Source organism: Leptodactylus fuscus, chromosome 6 (assembly GCF_031893055.1).
Source record: "Leptodactylus fuscus isolate aLepFus1 chromosome 6, aLepFus1.hap2, whole genome shotgun sequence".
Classification (NCBI taxonomy): domain Eukaryota; kingdom Metazoa; phylum Chordata; class Amphibia; order Anura; family Leptodactylidae; genus Leptodactylus; species Leptodactylus fuscus.
This window is the reverse complement of record NC_134270.1, coordinates 108,512,583-108,534,067: the sequence shown is the minus strand read 5'-3', so window position 1 is coordinate 108,534,067 and position 21,485 is coordinate 108,512,583. Positions and strand designations below refer to the sequence as shown.

General features: G+C 41.0%; 1 protein-coding gene across 1 annotated transcript in view; it reads left to right on the top strand.

The window, feature by feature from the left end:
- The window catches only part of OSBPL2 (oxysterol binding protein like 2), an 85,078-nt gene extending 67,385 nt beyond the window's left edge, over positions 1 to 17,693 (top strand). The window contains exons 6-14 of the mRNA XM_075277018.1: positions 3,751 to 3,848; positions 3,933 to 4,115; positions 7,049 to 7,156; positions 7,332 to 7,421; positions 9,835 to 9,958; positions 10,139 to 10,267; positions 11,997 to 12,120; positions 12,223 to 12,313; positions 15,528 to 17,693. Of these exons, the coding sequence (XP_075133119.1) occupies positions 3,751 to 3,848; positions 3,933 to 4,115; positions 7,049 to 7,156; positions 7,332 to 7,421; positions 9,835 to 9,958; positions 10,139 to 10,267; positions 11,997 to 12,120; positions 12,223 to 12,313; positions 15,528 to 15,630 (1,050 nt within the window). The 3' untranslated portion in view covers positions 15,631 to 17,693. The remainder of the gene's footprint in view (positions 1 to 3,750; positions 3,849 to 3,932; positions 4,116 to 7,048; positions 7,157 to 7,331; positions 7,422 to 9,834; positions 9,959 to 10,138; positions 10,268 to 11,996; positions 12,121 to 12,222; positions 12,314 to 15,527) is intronic.
- Positions 17,694 to 21,485: the final 3,792 nt, after the last annotated feature.

Genomic DNA, 21,485 nt, shown 5'->3' with positions numbered 1-21,485 from the left:
TGGGGGGGTCTCAAGCAGACTCCCTGAACGCTGATGTGAAGTCTTAGGTCGTCTCATAGTACATCCACATTTTAATATAAACTGCTGAAAAGTGATACAATGCACTTATGGTATCATATCTGTAAGTGGGCATTGCTATGTGCCAATTTTGGGCTGAGATTATGCTTGATGTGAATCTCAGTTCAGAGTTAATATGCCTTGCCATTTATATTAGGCCATTTATTTATTTTGTCTCATTAACTTCAATTAAAGTGACACATTAATTATGCAAATCAGTCCTGCCTTTGACACAGAAAAGGGAAACTTCACCAAAACCAACATTGAATTTTTCATATTTAATACTTCCATTTGCATAGAAGCAGCTATAATATGTTTGCTCTTGTGCAATGGTCTGTGAGCTGTTGCTTTCCAAGTTACAACTCCTAGCATGTCCTGATAGCCACACTGGCCATATTCTGCAGTGACACATGCCGCTCTTAAGAGTCCTATATGTATAGTGATCTTATAAAGGCAGCTAATCTCGAGATTGCCTCATAGGAAGTTTACAGGATGCTGCAGACCTGCTTTTCTGACACATGGTAACAAATGAGGCAAGACTTCTGGGTGGGAACGAACCTTTGTGCTGCTTATAAAAGACAAATGAATGTCACAACACTTACACAAATCCAATTTAAATAATACTTTTGTCATGTTCTCATGGCATTAAACACAACCCACCAGAGCACGTAGTGGTGGCAAGAAGCCTGTCAGGATCTCACTGCATAAAGCAAGTGAGGTCAGTCCTCTCTGCGCCAAGCTGATGAGATGCAAGAACATCGAAACAGCTGTCCTTGGCTGAGGGACTACCTGGTATAATCCCAACATCATTGCAAACAAAGGCCTCTGAGAAGGTCGGCATGATGTTAAAGGGAGCGCCCTCTATTGGTTTGCTTGACCGAGACTCTGTCTTCCTAATTACATCATGGAAGATAAACTTGCACATTCTCAGTGAGTGCCCTCTATTGGTGTGCATACTTGAGGCACTGATTTCCTAATTACATCATGGAAGATAGACTTGCACATTCTCAGTGAGCGCCCTCTATTGGTGTGCATTCTTGAGGCACTGGCTTCCTAATTACATCATGGAAGTCAGATTTGCATATTCTTCCCATGTTCCTTTGCACAGTGGAGCGCTCATGGCTTAATAAGACTCCACACACCTAATTGGTGGTCTCTCCCTATGGAGTGACGATATCCCCCAACCCTGCATAAAGCAAGGCACTTATCTGGTTGTCTTGGGGGTTGTGATTGCACATTTGGTGCTCAAGGAATGGAATTATCTAATTCCTTTCTATTACAAAGACATTGGAGCAGATTTATTAACACTTTCATTTTTTAAAAAAAAAAATCATTTATTGTAAACAAGAATTTTATTAAGGACAGATGAAAAAGATATACTTTAATCACATTGTATAAACAGAGGGAAATGGGACAAGTAAAAGAGGAGATACAATAGGCGGCCACACACCAAACACAGCCTACCTGTTATAGCTCCACAATATATCTGTAATCATAGTTCAGTATGGAGGTAAAAATAACATAAGCTTCCAAAGTAAAAATGTAGAATGCACAATATACATGCGCTTTACCTTCAGCCAATGCACCCGCATCCACCACCAGGGGTCCAAATATGTTGAGGAGAACTTTCAACTCTACTCCCATTCCAGTATTGGGTTTGGACTGTCAGCCGGTATGGAGGGGAGTGTGAAAGGCCAACCCAACCATCTGCCCCAGCTACTCTGTGCTTATATAATACAAAGCAGTATTATACTGATCAAATCCATTCTCGGAACATTGGAGCTCAAGGGGGCATCCAAAATCTAGCCACTATATTCCTGATATCATATGGTGTTTCTGTCAGGAATATCCTGCCTGTAGTAGAAGGAGGATACAGTTCTGAGTCTGTGAAGACCGAACAGGGTTCAGGGTTATCCGGGACTACCACACCCATTTATATTATGGAATAACCTCCAGAAGCAGGGCAAAGCCAAAGAAGATGAAAGAACGTCCTTGGTGCTTCCTCACATTTAGGACATAGATCCTTTAAAACCAGGCTTATTCAAAACTTAGGGTGCATGCACACTACGTAACGCCGGGCGTGTATGAGAGCCGTACACGCCGGCGTTACAGCAGGGCTGCCGAACACTTCCCATTCACTTCAATGGGAGCGCTCGTAAACGCCGCTGTTACGAGCGCTCGCATTGAAGTGAATGGGAAGTGTTCGGCAGTCTGCTGTAATGCCGGCTGTGATACACGCCCGGCGTTACTCAGTGTGCATGCACCCTTAGACCTGAGACATTCTGTATCCAAGTTCCACGGATACTCCAAAGCCATCTGCCACTCCCCGTCAGCTAGTGTCCAGATGTCTGTCATGAATGGAGATCTACGCTACCTAGGAACTGGGTTTCCATTGTAATTCGCGCCAGGAAACTTGCATGAGTTATAATAAATATGTCAGGATGAGGCGTGCCCCGCTCAATATGGCAAGCAAGATGCAGAACCAAGGTTGTGGCGCATGTTTGGCACAAAAAAGGTCCTTCCTCCAAATGTGTACCATAATATTAATAAATATGAAAATTAATAAATATTCCCCAGTGCTTGCTGCAGTTGTATTCAGACTAGGTAATTCATTGTGACAGCAGCACATCTCTGTCTTTGTATCAATGTAGATAAAATGAATCAGTCTGGAGCCAGAAGATTGTCTAGACCGGATACATATGTAGCAAATCCTCTGCTGTAAAATGTGGCGGGTTAGAATATGTTTCAGCCGCTTGGGGGTAAATGACAATGCTTCTGTTTGGATGTTGTGGGAAGGAGAAATGAAGGACTGGGTTGCTTCATTCTAATATCTCCTGTTTTGTGTAAACCTTAAAGTAGTATCTGGCAGTGACTTACTCCCAATCCCTATTAAGAACACAAGCGAGCACGGCCTGTCAGATTGTGAAATGCAAGGGGGTCAAGAAGGAATGTTTGTTGGCTAAACAACACCTGTTCAAGGTGTATGGCCACCTTAAGTCTGTGTGCGCTTTTTACATGTGCAGAATTGTTATTACATAGGTTGGCTTATGAAGCCAATCCTTTTCTATATTCCCTGCTAGAGGACTTCCTGGAGTACGACCACCATATAGATAATTCAGACATTCTACTGCTGGTGGTCAGTGATCCCACCACTTTACGGGCTTGCTCACACGGGGCAAGAGGAGGCAGATTCTGAGCTGAATTTGGCGTCAGAATCCGCCCCCTCTTACCCCTTGTGAACAATGCAGTTCTATGTAGATTGCTAGATTTCTTTTTCCGTGAGCGGTATGTTCCGGCTCATGGAAAAAAGAAACGAGCTGCCCTTTTTTCAGGCGGACTCCTCGGCTGAATCAGCCCCGACGTCCGCCTCGCGGCAGCACCCTCCGGACTAGGCCCATTCATTTGAGCCTACTCCAGAGGGTGAAGCCGCATCAGAATCGGGACCAAAACGCGTGGCGCTTATCCCCGTGTGAACTAGCCCTACCAGAATTCTCAGGACATTTACTCCTCTCCATGACACTTTAGTTTGGGTACAAGTGAATTTGATGCGCCATGTATAGACTTTCGGTTCAGTTTTCCTTTCACCTCTGAGACATGTGAAAGATTTTCTTGTTTCTGGGAAGAGTGTATACAATTTTTAGCATCATTTTTAAGCTCATTAATTTTTTATTCTTGTTTATTCCCCTCATACAGACAGTGGCTGCTTTTGCAGTCTCAGCTGTGGCATCTCAGTGGGAAAGAACAGGGAAACCATTCAACCCTCTCCTTGGAGAAACTTATGAACTAACAAGGTAAGTGTGAGGAATTATGGGAGCTCTGCAAGACAAACCTGACCCCATTCGTGATGAAAGTGACCAGTGCGTTGTCTTTTACAGGGAAGACTTAGGATTCCGATTCATCTCTGAGCAAGTCAGCCATCACCCACCAGTTAGTGCCTTTTATGCTGAGGGACTGAACAAAGACTTCATCTTCCATGGCTCCATTTATCCCAAGCTAAAGTTCTGGGGAAAGAGTGTAGAAGCCGAACCCCGAGGGACAATCACCTTAGAGCTACTGAAGTGAGTATCCAAAGAGGATTATGTGAGTACTGAGTGGTCACTGGCCACACAGAGAAATCTATATGATCTCCTCAGCATGAGGACCACATCAAACAGCTCCCAGTATCTCTGCTTCCTGGGCTCTTGTTCATGTGAAAGTAAGGGGAGGAAAAAGATTAAAGAACATTCCAGGGCTCTAATATGTCTTATTGTCCGGCAATGTTGTCTGTCATCCAATCTTTTCAAAAACAGGTGGATGAGTAAAACCTGAAAGAATTTTACCACAGTTTTATTAATATTACTTTACTAGCCTCTGCCCGCAACTTCGTCTGCGGGTTGTTGGTTTCGATGATCCGCCTATATTTAGTAAATTGCTGTCGTCGTTGGTTTGCCTGCTCCGGCATTTCGACAGCTGCTAAGCTGTCCTACTGCTGAACTTGTTCCTGACACCGTGTCTGTGATTGTTCCGGCATCTCAGCACCTCGCTGGGAAGCCATATAATGAGAATGTTGTTGACGTCGATGATCCCCCTCAGCTGCACTTGAGAAGAACTCTGTGACTTCTGGCTTTCTTCATAGCTGTCGTTGTTTGCGACAAATTAGATTCTCTTTTTCCAGGCATGTTAAAAATTGGCATACTGCCAATTTGGATTAAAGGTGTTTGTCAGCACTGGAGCAGATCAGATAATATGCAAAGGTGTATACACACTGATGGTTAGCGTGTGTTTACACAGAGAGATAACAGCCCTGGCTGAGTTAAGGCTGCTGCTAAGAGCTGTTTAATATAATATGTGAACCTAAATTCATAACTGTCATGAATCCATGTCATTTACCGGGATAAAAAGTAGCCTATATTTTAATCGAGGTTACAATCTATCTGTGTGCTGAATTTCATTCAAATCCGTTCAGCCGTTTTTGCGTGATGAAGGAACAAACATACAAACATATAAGCTTTTACATTTATAATATTTGTAGGATAGGATTAATAATAATAATAAATCATCCACTTGACATTTCCACTACCATGTATTATTTTATTAAGATAATTTTTAGTTTTTTGAGCCATCAGTACTTTGCCGATGATTGTAGCTTTTCTATTTATAATCTGTCCGCGAACCTCTACCTATCAATCTCTTTTGGGTAAATATATTGGAAGCCGATAATATTACCTAAGCAGGCACTGTGCCCCCTTTCATGATACCCCTCCGCATTCACTACAGCGTCTCACTTTGAATAACTGAATCAGTTTGGCTGTATTACTTTGCTGTTTCCTTTCTATTTGTTAGCTATTAGAGATGAGCGAGTAGTGTTCGATCGAGTAGGTGTTCGATCGAATACTACGGTATTCGAGATACTCGTACTTGTTCGAAGTTTAAGGTTCGATGCAGAACCAGCTTTGATTGGCAGAATGCTATACATTCTGCCAATCAACGCTGGTTCTTCTCCTACCTTTAGAAGTCTTCTCCGTGCAGCGTCCCCTCGGAGTCTTCCGGCTGGAATTCACTCTACCTAGGCATCCGGCCTAGGCAGAGCCAACTGCGCATGCACGGGCATGCCTTCGCATGCGCAGTCGGCTCTGCTCAGGCGCCGGGCAGAGCCGACCGCGTATGCGCAGTCGGCTCTGCCTAGGCCCCGATGCCTGGGCAGAGTGAATTCCAGCCGGAAGATGCCGCGGGGGTGCTGCCTCGGGAAAGACTTCAAGGGGAATCCAGCCCGACAGTCACTCGTGGACTTGGTAAGTATAATTTTATTGAATTTTGCATACCCCTGAAACGAGCATTTCCCCCCATAGACTATAATGGGGTTCGAAATCCGTTCGAACAGCCGAACAGTGGCGGCTGTTCGAATCGGATTTCGAACCTCGGACATTTTAGTGTTCGCTCATCTCTATTAGCTATTTATTTTACATAAAAATTTGAAGTTTAGTTAGTACACATTTTATCATGAAGATGAGATGAGAAGAGGGGACCTCTATTGCCATGTTTTATCATTGCGATTAAAATGTGGAACTTCTATTAAAATTACAATCACAGGGGGTGACTGAAGCAAATCAAAAAGTGTCTATGCAATTCACAGAAATATTCGGTTTCCAAAACCAAATTAAAATATAACTTTTATTATGAAATAGGCTGAAATAGCATCTATCTGTATATTATATAATTCTAACTGAGTAGGCAGCGCAAGTCAAATAAGGACTCGCATGACTAGATAATAGATCTCATATTAGAAGAGATTACTACAGATTGATTTACACCACGGTGTTGATATTATTCACACGCTCTATGCATACAGCTTTCTAATGAGATTACTTGACTATTTTGTCGGACCTAGTATACTAGTCATGTGAGTCCTTATTTGACTTGTGCTGCCTACTTAGTATTATATAATATATAGATAGATAAAATTTTAAACTATTTCCTAATAAAAGTTATATTTTAATTTGATTCTGGAAACCGAATATTTCTGTGAATCTCTATTAAAATTAGTGGGAAAGAAAAATTGAATGAGTTGTCACAGTTGTGCTTTTCATTCATAAAAGGGCCTATGGAGTATGATGGACTGTTATGGGCTTTCCTTCTCCTTTGTTTGGTCATCTAATATGGAGATATTGGCTGTAGCGGTAGCAATTCTATGAGATCATTGACTGTGATTGGCAGCTATATGACCATAGCAGATGCGTGACTTGCCAACCATTACTTGAACTGTTTAGGGGGAACACAGTATCTGGAGGTGTTATGGAGAGCTACCTGCCACTGCTATGGGGACACTGATACCTGGTGATCTAATTTCATTTTCAGATACATTACTTACCCACTAGTAAAGTCAAAAGATTATATTGGTGCGAACTCTTGACTGAGACCACTACTGAGCTTGATGGAGTCCACAATATTCTTCAACCTACATGGTTCCCAAAAAAAAAAAATCTTAACTGATGAGTGTTTGTGTTATTTCTAGGCACAAAGATGTCTATACATGGACGAATCCAACCTGCTGCGTCCACAATGTCATCATTGGAAAACTGTGGATAGAACAGTACGGCACAGTGGAGATTGTAAACCACAGGTAACACATTGTACTCCTCTAGACAATACATCCTCCGGAAGCTGTGTGTTTATTCACTTCATTAAGGATGAGATGTAATACCAGGCATAGTCCGTAGACAAAAATTGCACAGTTTCTAGAGAAAAAAATCTACTTTTATATTTGTTGCATTATTTAGTTTATGTGTTTATTCCAGCACTGGAGATAAATGTGTCCTGAACTTTAAGCCCTGTGGTCTGTTTGGGAAGGAGCTGCACAGAGTAGAAGGTCATATCCAGGATAAGAAGTAAGTGCCAGTGTCTTTATTTTCTCCTATTTATTTATTTAAGCAGGCCCACTTCACTGAAGCTTTTGAGGGTTTGGGAGACGAAGCATGCATAGCCAACTCTCGTGGACACAATGCATACATGACTATCTCTTCCAGGCTAGATAGCAAGGGTGGGTGGTAGAGCCCTAGGGCACATGCTTCATTTTAATCCAAGCATGACTTTGCACCTAGAATACAGATTGGCTGAAATAACCCACTCCCCATCATAAGTATGTCTAGGTTCACATCTGTGCCTGGCGCTCCGTTATTTGAGTATGCTGGGAGACCTAAATGATGGAGAGATGGACCAATAAAACAGCTGTTACCCCCAGACACTGGTGCACCACATAGACTATAAACATAGATTATAATCGGGTGTCGGACGTTTTTATACTGAAACTGGTGGAGAGAGACTTTTTTTCTCCAGTGATTTCTGTGGTGGAAGCCTGGGGCTCATATGCAGAAGTTACCCAAATATATTTGTAGTATCTTATGATTCTGTCTCTGCAATATAAATCATCTCTCCATGCATCCATGTCTTGCTATTCCTGTACATACACACAGCATCAAAATGAAGTAGAACTTCAGTATAAATTATGGGGTTGGGGCACCCTTAGACTTCAGTATAGCTATTGCTGATCACTGACTGTCACTGATCATAGCTGTGTCCTAATGGAGTAGCACTAACTGGCAGCCAGGGCTGAAGAGTCTGAAATGACAGTATAGCACATATAGTGGCTCAGGCCCACATTAGAACCAGTTTTATAAAATACCAATGAACCTATCTGTGTGAATTTGGGAAGATCCTGAAGAAAATCCTACACAGGTATAAGATGTGCATGTATACTGCATGGAGATGTTGCTGCTGTAGTCAGGTTCAAACCCAGAACCCCAAGATTACAGAGGAACAGTGCTCACCACCAAGCCATACATTATATTCGTGTTGTTCCCACAGGGGCTGACCCTAAACAAATGTCTATTCACTCACATGCTGGCTGTACATCTGTTCTTGGCTCCTTATTTCAGTAGAGTCTAGGAGAGGAGTGGATTTCCCCAGCTGTTAGAGCCGCTTGCTTCCATGTTTGTTTATGCCAGCATAGATACAAGGCTCTCCAGACACCCCCGGTATATTACAACCATAACTGAATTAATTGTTGCAGCTCAGATTTTTCTTCTTTAGAGCCACTGCTTCAATCTGTCTGAGAAGTGTAATGGACTCTTAGGAGACAGAAGCTTCGTCAGCATCAGTGCTGTGCACAGCTAACACAAGGCTTTCATGTTGGAAATTTACTATAAAAAGTATTTTAAAGCATGGTTGAACAAGATTACAAAGTAGTTTTGGGAAATTGGGTGACAACCAATAAGGCCGCCATTACTAATCCCACAGAGATTCTTCTCAGGCATTCCAGTTTCCTGAATGGCAAATCTGTCTACCGGTTCATACATTAAATATCAAATGCAGTAAATATGAACCTGAATAAAACTTAAGACCAAAGGGCCTGAATATGGAACACACAAAAGAAAAAAACAGCAATTTCTAAAAAAACAAAAAAAAACCAAAACAGACAATTGAAGTGCTCACTAGAGATGAGCGAATAGTATTCGATCGAATACTACTATTCCATCGAATAGTAGTATTCGATCAAAAACCTCCATTTGCATAGTTATTGGTGTACTCAGTCGAATACCACGTGGAAAGGCGAGAAATATTCGTTTACCCTCCAACCTCCCCAGCGCCTTTTTTTTTATTTTTTTTTTTTAACCCCAATGTCTATGGAGGGGAGGTATTTGATCGAATACACTTGCTTATCTATAGTGCTCACATCCCACACACTGGAAAGAACATCGCTAAATAGCCTTCCTTATTCTCTTTACCTACATATAAAATAAGCAAAAAGGAAAAGTCTCACTAATAGTTAATAGTGAATAAACCTAGTGAGGATAACCAAATAATGAGCCAAGTCCAGGGCAAAAGGTCCAGTTTAGAAGGATGCCGCAATTGGGCGAGTGCCATTACCTTATATTTTTTCCGTAGCACGTATAGTTTCCACGGAGAAGCATCATTATTATAAGATATAGGAAATATACTGGCGACATTAAGAAAACGAAAAAAGAAAATGCTTGACCTTACAAAACAGTTTTATTGAACCAAACCTTTACTGCTGTTGTCCCTGTAAAAAATTCACAATTGAGTAAGACAAGCAAAGAAATGAGAATAACATAGGAAAAACCACATACATTGAAAATGCAGAAATAACTTAATAACCAAAATGCTTTTATCTCAGAAACTTTATGTGATCATCAAATCATCAATCTCCATAAAACAGACATATTACCTCTGCTGATGATTTTTTTGTGTTGACCAGTGTTATTTGTTAATTTCCCCCCATAGTAAAAAGAAACTTTGTATAATATACGGAAAATGGACTGAGTGTTTGTGGAGCATAGACCCTGCTACGTATGAAGCATATAAAAAGTCTGAGAAGAAAGGAGGCGAACAGAAGAAAAATAAACAGGTGAGTGATGTGAACAGTAGGTGGCCTAGACTGGGTCCGGAGACCCTCGTATCTGATCTTATTCTTATGGGAGTGGTAAGGTTAGATGTACACGCCAGAGTAGGCGGACAGCATTGTACAGAGATTAGACTTCCTACTCCAAATGCTGCCATTGACTGTCTTGTCATTTTGTATCTGCAGAATGAGGAATCTGTGACTCCTGAGACTGATGAAGCAGATGATATGCCTGAGATCCAAGAGACTGTGCAAGTTATAGCTGGCAGTAAACTTCTATGGAGGATCAGTAGTCGACCCCCAAACTCTTCCCAGGTTAGCACCAAGATTCTGAGTCCCAGATTTCCTATATGTGATGCACCTAAAAAGTGTTCTCAACTTGGTGTATTTTTGGCACATCTCAGTTCCTGTGTGTAGCTCACCAAACAGTGGTGCATCAGTCTATTCGATTTACTATAACTCACACCAAAAACTGCTATATCACAACCCTATGGCAGTTCCTGACTGGTTTAGATATGAGATCAGGCACACCTACACATTTCAGTAGTAACTTTTCTTTCATATCATGTACTTATAGCTGAGTGCACGAGTTTAAAGCGTACCTCAAATTATAAAACCATATAGTATAATAAATAGTACAAGTGATATTTATTTAATATTTATTTAAGAAATATGTTTCCTTCTCCCCTTATTGGGCTGCTTTTCTCCTCTTTAAAGGGGTTGTCCAGGCAAAAATGGACAACCCATTTAATTTTTATATCAGCCGGGATCAGTGGAAAAAAAAAATAATTAACTGCCTTTCCACATTTCTCCAATTCCTCCTAGTGCAGTCCGGTCTTTTTTCTATTTTTTGCTACTTCTTGGTCCAATGTTGACATGTAGCGGAAGTCCCAGCCACATTTGTTACATACTACCTGTGACATTGGGGTCTCTTCCTGAGGCCTGCTGATTGGCCGCAGGGGTCACGTGACCTCGGAGGCCAATCACTGGCTTCAATGGAACGCAGGAAGAGATCCATGAGAAGATGCCGAAGTAGAGGTACTGGACTGAACTGGGAGGACATTGCAGCAACGGGGGGGAAAAAAAGTCTAAGGGCATTACATTAGTTTCTTATATTGACCTGTACTATTCATTTATTAAAAGTTGGGTTATAATTTATGGTATGCCTTAAAGGGAGTCTGTCAGAAGTAAATTGGCTATACACCTAATCCCAGTACCTTGTGGAGGTGATTTTACAGTTTCCAAATATGCCTCTGTTATTAGGCTTTGGAGCTCCACTTTCATGTAAATCACTATTTTTATGCCTACCTTCAGACATTGTGTTATACCATCCTGATGAAGGGACCTTTATAGTACCTTTAAAGCTCGATATGTCATCAAAAAACTTTTTGAGTTAGCCATTAAAAAAGGTATCAACTACTGAGGACTTCTCTCAGAAAATTTCTTTCATTTCATATCCACTGGCTAACACGGTACAAGGATATATGTTTTTACCCAGGAATCTACAGCTAAGACCAAAGATAGGAACGCCCAAAAAGCACTCGTCTCCTGTTTTGGTAATGAATAAACTGTCAATTACATGATGCTCCAAAGCTAAATAACAGAGGCATATATAAATCCACAGACCCCATACGCTAATGGGGTCCGCCGGGTTTCTGCTCGAAAATGCAGAATGATGAACGAGGAACAAGCGCAAGTGTGAATCCATCCTTAGATGAGCTCCTATACTGCATGCACTTCTTTCCTCAACAGATGTTACCCACCATAATGTACATTATCAAAGCATGTTCTGTGCACCCCCAAGATCCAGCAGGAGAATATAGCTATGAAGGCTGTTAATTCAGCTCTAGATTACCTAGATTACACACTGTAATGTTATATTGGTGCAAGGTAATCCTAGTGCCCCATTCCCTACTGGATCCTTTTCCCAGCATAGTGTTACAAGTACCTTGAGGGCCTCTCATGGCTGCATTATTCAGCATGTTCTTCTGAATACTCTTATCATTTCTCTTATATTCTAACATTTGGATTCTCATCTCTAAAGATGTACAATTTCACCAACTTTGCTGTGGCCCTCAATGAGCTAGACAAAGACTTGAAGTCATCTTTATCTCCAACTGACTGTCGTTTAAGACCAGACATTAGATTTATGGAGAATGGAGATCTAGGTAAGTGTCAGCCTTTTTTCCATATGGCATCGGTTTCCTTGTGCTTCTGCCTTAAATATGTAACTAGAGAATACTTATGACAGTCTCTGATTTGTCTTTCAGATCAGGCTAGTAAAGAAAAGGAAAGGTTAGAAGAGAAACAGAGAGCAGCCCGGAGAGAGCGAGCAAAGACCAACGAGGAATGGACGACAAGGTACTATGTCTTGGAGAGTTTTTGCATGAATTGAAGTTATTTTTAGCTGTAAATTGTCATTCTCCATATATCCCATAAATGACTACATAAAGTGTTACAGAGGAGATGACATATACTCACACCTCACAGCAGGCATCTTGTAATTCACTTCATGTTGTATCTTGGCAATGCTGAGGAATTCGGATATTTTCTTAGTGATTTGTTCTCCTGAACCTCATTATCTCTCTTTCTGACACATTTTTTTGTCGTCATTTTCACATCTCACTCTCACTACTCAGGAAAAAATCCATTTATATATTTATGCAGTCACTTCTCTTTGGTCACTTCAGTTGCTAAATATTGCTCTCTGGCCCTTCTACCGTTAGCCCCACACCCTATACCCTTTCCTATATTCCAATCCGCCATTATTACCTCACAGGACATTTTCTATGTGTTTGTGTTATATTTTCCTGCACGATATCTATTGGCCCTGTCTTATGTCCGTTTCTTTACAAATCATGTTCCTTCTAACGCAGGGGTCAACAACCTTCGGTGCTCCAGCTGCTATGAAACTACAACTCCCAACTTGCTCCATTCACTTCCATAAGAGTTCCAATAACAGCAGAGCAAGTTTGCATGCTGGGAGTTGTAGTTTTACAACAGCTGGAGTGCCAAAGGTTGTCTACCATGAATAGAATTTTGTCTATTCCTTTATGTTCTTTCAGCCTTCTTGGTTCTTCATTTTCTCCTCTATCTCCACCTCAATGGCATAATCTAACACCAATTATTTCTTTTCGCCATCTTTTTTTTTTTTTTTTTTTTACCCTCATCTCCACTTCTTCCACTTTTATCCTTTTCTTTTTTTCCATCTCCCTTCTTCCTAAGTCTCTCCTCCTCTTTTTTCTCTTCTCCCTTCTTCCTTCTGTTTCTCCTCGTCAATTCTTTTTTTCACTGTACTGCCATGCCTTTTTTTCTTTCATCCTATCTTTGCCCATTTCTTCCTTCATCCATCTCTTAGACCATCGTTCACACGGGGCACAGGACCGCGTATTTTGGTCCTGATTCTGATGTGGGAAGCAGCATCAGAATTGGACCAAAATGCTCCTGGCCATGACTGTCGCGGCTTCCTGCTCTGGAGTAGGCCTAAATGAATGGGGCTAGTCCGGAGGGTGCTGCCACGAGGCGGACGCCGGGGCTGACTTAGCTGCGGAATCTGCCTGAAGAAAGGACAGCTTGTTTCTTTTTTCCTTTTTTTTTAAATATAGACTGTGAGCTCCATATAGGGATCACAATGTACAGTATATTTTTTCCCTATAAGTATATCTTTGGAGTATGGGAGGAAATCCGCACAAACACGAGGAGAACATACAAACTCCTTGCAGATGTTGTTCCTGGCGGGATTCGAACCCAGGACGCCAGCGCTGCAAAGCTGCAGTGCTAGCCACTGAGCAACCATGTTGCCCCAACTTTTTTCTGTGAGCCAGAACATACCAAATTTATGCCCCGTGTGAGTAAGCCCTAACATATCTTTATTTCTCGTCATCTTTTTTGCTTTTTTTTTCCTGCCTTCTTCCTCTGGCTTCTATATTTTTCTCTTCCTGCTTTTCACTTGAGTTTCTCTTCTTTCTCTCCTTATTTCATTTATTTATGTTCCCCACTCCCTCACATAACTTACCGTATTTCATCCCCTTCTAACCTGTGTTACCTTCCCATTTCACACTTTTGTTTCCATTTCCCTTTTTTCTGTCTCATTGTTTTCACTGCATCCATCTCATTCTTTTCTAACTGCCTGCCGTGATCAACCATTCCCATATTTATATCTAATTTATATTTCATTCTTTATTCTCTTTACCATGTTCTTTTCTCACAACAACAACTTTGAAGATATCTTGTTCTCTTTTATTGTGATCCTCTTATGATTCTTATCTTATTAACCCAGGAGGGTTCCCATCAACCACCAATACGGGCTACTCCCAAACACAATGATAAAAGCCCTACAATTGCAACCCAAAAATAGTCATATAGATAGTTTAATGAAAATGTGATAACATGTGTCTATCTATCTATATGAAAGTTCATACAAACAAATCTATCATTACCATATGCATCATAATACCTAAAAATAAGATAAACTTGATCCAATATGACGTAATGAATTCACAATATCTAAAAATTCATAATCTGATGAAAAACATGATTTCAGATCTAGATATCCTAAAACAAGTGTGTGACACTAGGTCGCTAGCCAGACCACTAAAACAGCACGTACACACAGACACATTGACTACAAAAGGGTCCACCATTTTCAAATCAAAAGCGGTACAGTGAAAAGTCCTACAAAACTTTTCTCTGTGCCAATTTTCAGCAGTTTCTGCCACAGAGACTTCAGCACTGATGTGAACCCAGCCTGAATCTGCAACCATGATTACATCAAACATGGTATAGAAGAATTCATGATAAATACAAAAAACTCTGTGTGAACATACTCTTAAGGGGCTCAATCCTTAAGAGTAATACATACAACAATCTTGATATCAATATAAATACATTTGTTTAAAAATATATAATCTCAGTATAAATCTATATGAAGAGCTCCCACATTAAACATGAAACTCTGTCACATACAGACCTAATGACAGCAATCAAATGAATGGCAAGGGAGTGAGCACAGCTAGAGATGAGCGAATAGTATTCTAAACTGCAGTTTTGAATACCTCGCTCCATAGGAATGAATGGGAGAGGCCGAGCGCTGGCGGGCGGCGCTTAACCCCTTTCAGTTCACCCGCTCCCATTCATTCCTATGGAGCGAGGTATTCGAAACTAGAGTTTTGAATAGTATTCGCTTATCTCTAAGCACAACCTCCATGTCAGGCCCCAAGAAACATTTCTCTCTTCATTATGATACTCTTAAAGGATTATTCTCATCTTCATCAGTCATGGCTGAGATTGGAATACAAGGCTTGATATTCCAACCACCAGGCCAGGATTTTTGATAATAACTGAACACTGCTGTTCTTCAATGTTTCCAGAACTCCTATTTGCCTGTATAGGACCTAGGGAAACAGCTGAGAACGGTTTTGATAACTCGCAGCCTCCTTAAGACGACTGAATGAGGGTATTTTTGAATCGGCCCTGAACTGCTGAGAAGAGACTATCCCTTTGTTTTCTGTTCCCATACTGATCCTTGCAATATTCCTTGCGAGCGATGGTTTCACCTCTGTCTTTTCTCTTCTAGGTGGTTTACGCAGGGGACTAACCCACACACTAAGACTTCTGACTGGCTCTATACTGGAGGATACTTTGATAGAAATTTCACGGATTGTCCTGACATTTATTGATACTCCTCCTTGTGGACTTCTTGTTTTACATCAGATCTAGGCATCATATCAACTTTTGCACCGGAGCCAAGGCTCACTAACTGTGTCTCTGCGGAGCTGGGTGTATATATATATATGTATATTTATATATAAGCACCTCTTTATTTTCTTTTTAGGAAACTTTATTGTTCAGCAATCAGGGAACTAATTATTTAACAGCTTTGGTTGCCAAAAATAAAAGATGATTTTTGTGTTAGTTTGTATATGCGAGCTACATAAGCGTATACAGACCTACACAGATACATTTGTAGACAACAACGCGGGATCATACGCTTCCTAAATTTTTTTTTTGTCTGACTTAATGACTAGTCACTAGTGAGCATGAGTCAATCACTTCAATACTCTTAGCTGGTGGTATGTAACGCCTCTCTATCAACATGATGACTGTTTTAGTAATTCTTATTCATTGGTAACCGGATCCACAAGCATTGACGAGAGCTTCAACCTCCTGGCACTTTCTGTGTATTGGTCATTTGGGTTAGAATTTGTTGGGCACAGGTCGTAAACACAAAGGGACTACTGATTTTAGGCTTAGACGTCCAATATTGTGCAGTACTGTCCCACAGCATTTTTTTTCCAGGAGTCAGTATAAGACTTTTTAGTCTGTATAAGTTGTGGGAATTCCTTAGAATATTGTAGTTCCCTTTTGATTATTTTTTTCCAAATAAACAATGTCACGCACTGTTCCTGCCACACACTATATCTGAAGGTTTGATTTTGCATAGTTCTTTTTCAATACTACTGGATGGATTAAGAATGTGGTAGCATTCTAGGATGTCTGTCTTCTAAAATGGCGATCTAAACATCTACGCAGCATTTATAGTACCCTAGATTTCTCACTGCCATGGACATAAGCATGCACACTGACACACTTATGCTCCATTTACAGTGGGTACTCCCAGCCAGGGCGACCATTGATCAGCACTTGTATGCTTCGGCCTATTTAAAAAGCCTGATGGTGAGAGAATGGGGGGAACAAACGTTCCTAGAGGGATTTGATGCCAACAATTCCCTGACTGTTGGGGATTCACACACTCATTTAGTCAATCTGTGCATGGCAGTCATGATATACTATCTGTTAACTATGCTGGCATCTAATCTGTGCAGCACACACCCGCCTCTCCTGCATTGACTTAGCCATGCATGCTGTGGTGATCTGTGGATGCCAATCATTAAGACCTCCCCTGTGATTAGCCCTGACTGGCATCTTTCCTGTGTGCCCCCTACACTCCCCACCTGCATTACCATAAATATGTACAGTCATTCAGGCGATCTGTGCATGCCAATCATTATCTTCTCTGTGATTAGCCTGCACTGGCATCCTCTCTGCACCCCACAACCGCACCACCTGCACTAACATAGGCAGGCACATTTACTAAATTTGACCATCTACGTCAATCATTTATTGCTATTATTATAAGTATTAGAAGTTACCATTTAGCGCCATAAGGCTATTTAGAAATTCACATGAAGAGTGGAGTCACTTACTGTGTTCATACATTACATTTCTTATCTTGTACTGATGTGGATTTACATCTGTTGAAGTCACTGTCTACATACATTACTTATTCTACAGAGATGCATTCCTGTATTATACAATCCTGTATTATACTAGTGAAGTCAATGTGGATGTACCTTACATAGCCTATCCTGTATTGATCTGTACATCCTGGTATACTGTATACTGCAAAGCTGCACTTACCTTTCTGCTGGTGGAGTTACTAGGACATATGTTGCATTTTTTTATCGTCCACTGAGTACAGAATATTTATAATTCCAGTCTGCATTCACAGTTTTGCTTGTTACGAGAAACTGTCACCATACCCCTAATGGGTTAACTTTGCTCCTATAATGTAGGGGGGGGGGGTAGTATTCTTTCAGATCTTATGGCTTCACAGTGCCTGGTATAAAGAAAACCGTTCACTGTATCAATGCTACTGGGTGACTTCATCACTGAAGATCTGCATGCCGTGTGACTGTCTAGAATACAGTCCTATGAAAAAGTTTGGGCACCCCTATTAATCTTAATCATTTTTAGTTCTAAATATTTTGGTGTTTGCAACAGCCATTTCAGTTTGATATATCTAATAACTGATGGACACAGTAATATTTCAGGATTGAAATGAGGTTTATTGTACTAACAGAAAATGCGCAATATGCATTAAACCAAAATTTGACCGGTGCAAAAATATGGGCACCTCAACAGAAAAGTGACATTAATATTTAGTACATCCTCCTTTTGCAAAGATAACAGCCTCTAGTCGCTTCCTGTAGCTTTTAATCAGTTCCTGGATCCTGGATGAAGGTATTTTGGACCATTTCTTTCTACAAAACAATTCAAGTTCAGTTCAGTTTGATGGTCGCCGAACATGGACAGCCCGCTCTCAAATGATCTGAAAACAAAGATTGTTCAACATAGTTGTTCAGGGGAAGGATACAAAACGTTGTCTCAGAGATTTAACCTGTCAGTTTCCACTGTGAGGAACATAGTAAGGAAATGGAAGACCACAGGAACAGTTCTTGTTAAGCCCAGAAGTGGCAGGCCAAGAAAAATATCAGAAAGGCAGAGAAGAAGAATGGTGAGAACAGTCAAGGACAATCCACAGACCACCTCCAAAGAGCTGCAGCATCATCTTGCTGCAGATGGTGTCTCTGTGCATCGGTCAACTATACAGCGCACTTTGCACAAATAGAAGCTGTATGGGAGAGTGATGACAAAGAAGCCGTTTCTGCACGTACGCCACAAATAGAGTTGCTTGAGGTATGAAAAAGCACATTTGGACAAGGCAGCTTCATTTTGGAAACAAAAATTGAGTTGTTTGGTTATAAAAAAAAAAAAAAAAAAGGCGTTATGCATGGCGTCCAAAAAGAAACAGCATTCCAAGAAAAACACATGCTACCCACTGTAAAATTTGGTGGAGGTTCCATCATGCTTTGGGGCTGTGTGGCCAATGCCGGCATCGGGAATCTTGTTAAAGTTGAGAGTCGCATGGATTCCACTCAGTATCAGCAGATTCTTGAGAATAATGTTCAAGAATCAGTGACGAAGTTGAAGTTACGCCGGGGATGGATATTTCAACAAGACAATGATCCAAAACACCGCTCCAAATCCTCAGGCATTCATGCAGAGGAACAATTACAATGTTCTGGAATGGCCATCCCAGTCCCCAGACCTGAATATCATTGAACATCTGTGGGATGATTTGAAGCGGGCTGTCCATGCTCGGCGACCATCTAACTTAGCTGAACTTGAATTGTTTGTCCAAAATACCTTTATCCAGGATCCAGGAACTGATTAAAAGCTACAGGAAGCGACTAGAGGCTGTTATCTTTGCAAAAGGAGGATGTACTAAATATTAATGTCACTTTTCTGTTGAGGTGCCCATACTTTTGCACCGGTCAAATTTTGGTTTAATGCATATTGCGCATTTTCTGGTAGTACAATAAACCTCATTTCAATCCTGAAATATTACTGTGTCCATCAGTTATTAGATATATCAAACTGAAATGGCTGTTGCAAATACCAAAATATTTAGAACTAAAAATGATTAAGATTAATAGGGGTGCCCAAACTTTTTCATAGGACTGTATAATCCAGGATGTAACTCAGGATCACCACAGGATGTGTAATTTATGTATGTACACAGTGATTCTGCCAGCAGAATTGTGAGTGCAGCTGTGGAGTATAACACAGGCTTATTACAAGACAGGTTACTTATGTATACAGAATAGTGATTCGAGCTCTGGAGTATCTTACAGACTGTGATGGTACAACATAACAAATGTAATGTATGTACACATTGGCTCAACTTTTTATATACATCAGTTTTATATGTAGTCCGTTGAAATGTGGTCATATATTTGACATGGTTTTGATACATGATATCTTTAGGGTGTGTTCTCACTGAGTCTGCCTCAAAATCTGCTGCAAACCCACCTAAAAATCAGTCTACATTCAGGTCACTGGCAAGCAGATGCTGTTTTTGAATTTTTTCCAGCTATCTTCAAAAGTAAGCATCATGCTCGAACTCCAGGTGGAATATGCCTGAAAACTCCCATTGAAATTAACCGAAGGCAGAAAATCCTGCCTGGCTAATGAGGAGTTTGACGTGCAATTTGCGGATTCTGTGACACATTTGAAACAAATTTCGCCATGTGAATTTATCCTTATTGTTACAATACATGAGGCTCTAAGGTAGGGTTCACACTACTGTTGGATGCCGTTATCAAGGTGTCCGTTTAAAAGAAAAAAAACGGACACCTATCATAAGAGAAATTAACAGACACTAAGGGAGCGTTCACACTACTGTCGGTGTCCGACAGCTAGTGTCCGCTGCTAATGTCCGTTCAAAATCTTGCGTGGACATTAGCAGCGGACAATAGCTGTGTCCGTGACATTTTGCATTGATTTAAATGGACATCGGGTGCGTTCTTTTACAGTCTGTGTCTGTCCTTAATTGTCCGTTTCCAAAGATGTCCGACTTTTCAAGCAGACAGCAAAACCCGACATGTAGGTTTTTTCTGTCCGCTTGAAAAGTCGGACATCTTTGGGAAAGGACAGTGGCTTGAAAAAACCGACATGGTTGTAAACGGACACTAAAGGACACAAGATAAAATCCCATTGAAATGAATGGAAATTGAAAACGGACCAGCTAGTGTCCGTTGCTAAAATCTTGTACGGACAATAGTCATGGACACTGCTGAGTGGACACCAACGGTAGTGTGAATGCCCACTAACTGTTAAAAAACAGATTTCTGCTGGCAGGGCTTTCACATTTGAGAGACTACAGCCTGTCCTTTGAGTAGGAGCCTTGTAGCACATAGATACTGCTCATTCACAATGTGGCTCGATTGATTCCCACCACAGAGTCTGTACCATCATAACATCCTGAGAAATACATTGAGTTCTTAGCTAGAAGTTGACATTAATTGTCTTCTAAAGACTAGCCAAGCTGGGCATACACGTGCATCATATGGGCTATATGGGTGCTTATGTCTGCTTCTGCCGTTGCTCTAAATATGATGTCCAGGCATGTGCTCTTATATTTGCTGTATGGCCCAAGTCTAAAATAAAATCCTTACCCATGGCCCATTACTAGAGGGAAAAAAACTGTTGCCATGTTTTTTGCCATATTGAAAATGTTGTCCTGTGGGCCCATACCAAGATAATGGCTCTGGAACCAATATACAGGAAGTAGCCATGCCTAGGAGGCCCATGCATTGAAAACAACTTATGACCATGGCATCCATGCACAGGAAATAGCCAATGTACATGGTATCCTTTCACAGAAACTAAAATAGCAAGTGCCTGTGGGGCCTAGAAAATAACCCATCCCCAACATTAGCCAATGACTGGGGCCCAGGCACCAATAAACAAACCAATGTTCTGTAAATGCACAGGCTATTACAAATGTTCATGGGCCCCAGAAAATAAAATAACCTGTCATACTGCAACCCCAAAACTAATGCTGAAGGGGCTCGTGCCCATAAAATCACCCATATTCATATGCTCACATCACATGGATTCTAGCTGCAGTTTTTTTTTAACATGGCCTTTTTGTGGCCTTTTTCTTTTTTTACCAGCATATGCCCAGAGGGATCCTGGGAATTTTGCAAACTGTGACTACTCTTAATAAAGTTTTATGAAATCATGACTTAAAGGGTTATTTCCCTAAAATAAAGCAATCCCTATAAATCATGTAGTTGCCTTGTCAGGACTTACCATCCAGCCATTTTTCAGGCAACCACCATGGCCTGCATTGAAAGTCATAGAGAGTTTGGTATCTGTCACTGCCAAACTCCAGAATGATAAACCT